The 5,416-nt window shown below is 54.8% G+C and overlaps 2 protein-coding genes across 2 annotated transcripts in view; both read left to right on the forward strand.

Annotated features, from left to right (window-relative positions):
* LOC118451778 (zinc finger protein 212-like) overlaps window positions 1–1,648 on the forward strand; it is a gene marked incomplete at its 5' end in the record, with an annotated part of 4,318 nt that extends 2,670 nt beyond the window's left edge. The window contains one exon of the mRNA XM_035889483.1: window positions 4–1,648. Within this exon, the coding sequence (XP_035745376.1) occupies window positions 4–975 (972 nt within the window). The remainder of the gene's footprint in view (window positions 1–3) is intronic.
* LOC104121802 overlaps window positions 1,094–5,416 on the forward strand; it is a 15,625-nt gene continuing 11,302 nt past the window's right edge. Inside the window, exon 1 of the mRNA XM_035889475.1 lies at window positions 1,094–1,151. Coding sequence (XP_035745368.1) covers window positions 1,094–1,151 — 58 coding nt within the window. The remainder of the gene's footprint in view (window positions 1,152–5,416) is intronic.

A 5,416-nucleotide genomic window follows, 5' to 3' on the forward strand; every position in this document is an offset into this window, starting at 1 on the left:
CAGAGCGGAGTTGGGGGGATTTCGGAAGCCCCCTGTGGCTCACACCAGCGAATGTCCCTTTTGTTGTTCTTGTCAGTTCCAGCCGATGAGGTGATAACGTTCAAAATCGAGCAGCTGGACTCTGAGGAATGCTCCCAAAGCTCCCAGCCCGCCGTGACCGGAGCCAGGGAGTCGGAGGAGCTGGTTTTCCAGGCTCCCAGCGAGGCGCTGCCCTTTGATGGTCAGTACAGCTCCCCTGTGCAGCAGGGAACCCAGAGCGTGAGCAGGCTGGTGCCGACCACCCTGGGGGAAGAGGATCTCGGCGAAAGCGGCGCTGTCACGTTCTATGGGCAGAACTGTCCCAACAAGAGACCTCACTCGTGTACCGCCTGTGGGAAGGGCTTCTGTCTGAAGAAGATGCTGACGACTCACCAGGAGGGCCAGGGCACGCCGTTCAGCGGTGAGCACGCCGGAGACGAGGAGGGCTTCCTCCATCAGCAGCGCCGGCAGACCCACGTGGAAGGCAGGACCCGTGTGGCCACGGAGAGGTACAAGCAGAACCAGAACGCAAAAGCTCAGGCCGGCGTCCCGGCCGCGGACAAGGTGTACGGCAATCCCAGGTGCATGAAGAACGCCAACACCAACAGCAACTGCAAGCCAGATCAGAGGCCACACCCGCGGGGGAGGCCTTACAGGTGCGACAAGTGTCAGGAGTGCTTCTCCCAAAAGAAAACCCTCATCATCCACCAGCGTATGCACTCAGGCCGGAGCGGAGGGGTCCTATTCTGCTCGTACTGCGGGAAGACCTTCAGCCACCCCTCCAACCTGATCCGGCATCAGAGGATCCACACAGGGGAGAGGCCGTACCAATGCAACGAGTGCCCAAAGCGCTTCACCCAGAAGCAGCACCTCCTCCAGCACGAGAAGATCCACCTGCGCGAGAGGAACTGCGGGGTGACGCAGAGCGCGAGAAAGGCGCCGCTGCACAGCTGCTAGGCTGCGCAGGCCCCCGCAGCCCTGCGGCCCCGGGAGGAGGGAGGAGAGGAGACTGCCTCTGCTGCTCAGCCCAAAAGGCTCTCTTGACCATTTGTCCCAGAGATCCAAGCGAAGTAGAATGACGATCCGCCTTGGCACCGCTGCCCTTTTCTTCGTGGTGGTGATGGTGTGCCACAGTACCTCATAGTCTGCCCAAAAAATCTCTCCGGAATAAAAATGGTTTGGGCCTCTCCAGGTTTGAGTCGGTTGTCTGAACTGGTTCCAGCGAGGCTGAGTTTTCTGAAGCTGCTCTTTGCCTGGAGTTTCCCTGGCTGCTCCCTTTGACAAAGTTCTGCCGTCCTCAGTTTCACGGGTGAGTTTGAGTCGCGCATTCGCCGAGGGCTCCTGGCAACTAAACACGTGCACAGGGTGAGGCCTCGCTGGTGGTTTGCGCGGGTGCCCCCCCTGCCAAGGAGGGGCAGCCAGGCGGTTCCTCGGCGCAGGCCAAACGATGTTTTTGCTGCTGCTTCTGCTCAGGAAGCGAGCTGGAAAAGATAGGTTCAGTTCCCTCTCCAGAGCTTGAAATCAGGTTTAGTTTGCTGTAAGTGATGACGATCGGGCTATGTTCTGCTTGGAGTTCCTCTGGTGTGCACCGGGACGTGCCCCGCTGGTGACTTGGTTTGCATCCCCGTAGCCAGTGGGGCTGTGCTCGGGGCAGACCTGTGCTCCCAAGGCTGACGTGAGCGTTGGGATAACTCTCCGCTGACTGCCTGCACGTTAACGCTTCTTTGTATTTCGGTACCGCCTTCATCTCCCTCCCCTCCTGTGAGCTCGGGGTAGGGTTGGTTTTTGGTCTCGGGGATCAGCTTTCACCAACCCGCCAAGACAAATTTCCCAGCGTCTGAAATGCGTTTAGCGAATGGCCCAAATAGGTGGCGCAGCCCCATGGCTGGTGTTGCTGCCTGACCTGTTTTACACCTGCTGCTCGTTTTCCTCATGACTAATTGGGCTTTAGAAACCCCTCTGTTGCTCCTGGTCCCGCAGCGTCTGTCCAGGGGAGAGTGCGGGAGGCTGGCTCATCCCCTCGGAGGCAGGGGCGTTCCTCTGGCTCCCGCTGGCTGCCGTGGCAGATGTTTCAGCCTGGCTTTGACCAAGGCGTGAGGTCTCTTTCTCAGGTCCTCGCTGTTCGTTGTCGCTTGCCCTGCCAGCAGTGTGAGACAGGAGTGCTCCTGTGCCCGCTTTGGCCCAGCCAGCGAGGCCAGCTCGGAGCTGTGGGCCGTTGAGGCTGATGGGATGTTTGCCCAGAGCGGATCGGGGTGAGCCTGTGTGAACCCGCGCTGTGGGAGCTGGCGCGGAGCCGAAGCGTCTCCAACCACTGCAGGTGTTTGCCAGGCAGTGCCTGACTGTCTGCTGCCGTCCCGGGTCCTAGTGCTGCTGAGGCCTTCGGTTTCCCAGCTCCGGACGAGTCTGAGTAGGTCTGCCTGTGGCGAGCCCCTCTCTGTGCGCGTATCCGTTCGGGTTTTTTCCAAATAAGAAACCCGTGAGGGCAGAGGGTGTCGTCTTTTGTCGCTTCCGGGTGTTCAGCGGCCGCTCGCTGCCATCAAGCAGCGAGCAGGGATGGGTTTTTCTCCGCTGTTTGACGTGCCGGAGGAGAAACTCTTAGCAGTACGGGGCGCTTGGTACCCGGGCAGGCAGTTTGGGTCCTGCCCAGGTAAATTAACCAGGTCTGCAGCGGTTTCCTGCTGGTTAAGCTGCTTGTTTACGTTTTACTCTTTTGTTCCTTAGACTGTGAGCCTTCAGGGCAGGGAACTTGTTCCTCTCTCTTTGTAAAATGCCAGTTAAATTCGCAGCAGTAGATACCTGATTTTTAATAACATTAAACTTGAGCAAATTAAAGCTGTGAAGTACTAAATGCTTCTGGGCTTTTAGTCTTTTTTTAAATAATTTTACTGCCTGGTAAGTGGCAGCTTGTACCGTACTGGTGGAGAGACAAAAATCCACCTTGAACTGGAGAAAGAACGGGGTGGGTTTCTTTTTTTTCATATGGCAGTGGAACCTGTGCAGGAACATTGTTTTCCGTGTGTGTATCTGAGATCCGAACAGAGCCTGACTGGTAAGAGTGCCTAAAAATAGGGTATAAATAAGGTCACTGTACAATTCTCCTCCCCCAGGGAGACCACATCGACCCTGCTGCCAGCAAAAAGTTTTCGGCAACCGCAGCGTTGCGGTTGTTATCAGTTCAGCGTGCTCGGTTTGCGTCTGGAAGAGTGGGATGTACCCTGGGATGAAGATGCTGCCGCATAAAGCAGCGGGGGGGGCGCCTGCTACCAATTGCCCCATGGCCAGAACATCCTGAATCCTTGGGATCACTTTGGCAGCGCCCGTTGGTTTTCTATAGACAACTTCAGGTGCCTTTTCTGGGCTGTTCCTGCATCTTGCAGGGCAATAACAAGAAATATTGAAGTCCTGCCACGTTGCCAGCTCGCCTCCCAGTCGCACGCTTGTGTATGTTCTAGAGCTGACCTCCTGCCACTTTGTTATTATCATAGAATCCTAGGATCCCAGGTTAGAAGGGACCTCCAGGATCATCTGGTCCAACCTTGCTAGGCAAGAGCCCAGCCTGGACAAGATGGCCCAGCCCCCTGTCCAGCTGAGGCTTGAAAGTGCCCAATGTGGCAGAGTCAACCCCTCCCCTGGGGAGATTATCCCAGTGGGTGACTGTGCTCATGGGGAAAAATTTTCCTGTCGTGTCCAATCGGAATCTCCCCAAGAACAATTTGTGTCCATTCCCCCTTGTCCTCTCCATGGGACTCCTTGTGCAAAGGGAGTCTCCATCTTCCTTGAGGCCACCCCTTAGGTACCGGTAGACATTTCAGTTTTCAACATCAGTTAAAGTAAAAACGCAGATGTCGTGCTCACACCTGAGAGAGGTCTCTGTAGCCACAACTGTCAAAGAATCGGTGCTCAGGCGGTGCAAAGGCGGGTGCCTCAGAAGCGTGAGCTGGGGGGTGGTGGTGCCAGCTCAACGGCACTCACCTCTTTCTACTGGAAGACTTCACACGTTAACCGCCGTGTGAGCATCAGCAGCGCCCGATGCGCTCCTATTGCATCACTCCTTGATGCTGCCTTTGATGGTGCAGATGAAGCAGTTGTGCATCGCGAGTCATCGTTTCCCTATTCTAGCCCGGCTCCCCTGTGTTTCACAGACAAATATGTGCATTTATAGCAAATCACAGAGCTATTTTGAGATTAGAGTTGCTTACGCTGCAGAAATTCAACCCTGAATCCAAGAAGAAATGTCAAGTGACTGTGGTCCGTCGCTTTTCCTCCTGGATCGCTTTAGGACCTCAGGAACTCCCACCAGACCTTGGCCTTGGTGTAAGGAGTCGGCTGATTAGGCGGCACTGTCCCTGCCAGAACTCCTACGTGGCTGAGGCGGGGAGTGAGAGCGGGCACAATCAGTTATCCCTGGGGAGCCTTGGAACATACCTGATCTGGATCGTAGCCCGAGGGGCATGGTACCATCGTTACTGGAATTCCAGATATTACCGACTGGATTGTGGCCCGGATGGAGATTCACTGATGACTGAAGCCAATCGCCTCACGACCCTATAAAACAGCGTCCCAAGTGAGGCCCTTGGAGCTCCTGGACCGTGGTGGGCTGCGAGCAGCACCTTCCTCTGAGCAGGACGCCTCTCGGAGCTCGCAGACTCTCAAGTTGGTGAAAATTGGAGGTCCATCGCCGAAGACTGAGGGCTCAACCCTCACCCACTGGGAAATGCTGAAATGTTTGATTGAGTATTTCACTGAATCTGAGGGGAATTTTTAACAGTTGTACCTTTATACGTGTAAAGAGAGAGAGAGAAAAATATGCCTGTGTGTGCACGTGTGCGTTGATTTAAGTAACTGTGAATGTGCGGTTGAATTACAAAGTGAGCCTTGGGCTGCTGCTAGACACGTGTTATCCTTAGGCATAGACCGTTGCCCAAGCCTGAGGCTCAGATCAGATCCAGCTGCATGTGGACACCTCTTCGAGAAGGAGTTTAGAATGCACGGGGGTCTACTCTGAACCTCGAGAGCTCCTCCGTATCCTCTGCATCCACGATCTCCCCGTGAACTGTTCTAACTGCAGCGCGACTTCATCTTCCTTTGTGTTCTTCTTCCATGCGGTAAGAGAGTGAACTTCATCATCTTTGAATCTTTAACTGCGCTGCTGTTTTGATGAAACCAGATTTTGTCCAATTGCTTTGTTAATCGACTGATGATTGAGTGCTATTAAAATATCACGATCCCATCCCGTGATTTGCCATGAAGGCACAAATGAATTCTAAACTGCTGAATGAATTCAGCTAGCCAAAATGCTACTGAATCAAATTGCGTAAAGTCAGGCGATTGGCGTAGTCGGCAGGACCCCAAACCAGCATACGCAATGGTGGCATAGAAAGGCGCTGCTCTTCCTGGG

This window comes from Egretta garzetta, unplaced genomic scaffold (genome assembly GCF_000687185.1).
Source record: "Egretta garzetta isolate BGI_Z169 unplaced genomic scaffold, ASM68718v1 scaffold912, whole genome shotgun sequence".
Lineage (NCBI taxonomy): Eukaryota > Metazoa > Chordata > Aves > Pelecaniformes > Ardeidae > Egretta > Egretta garzetta.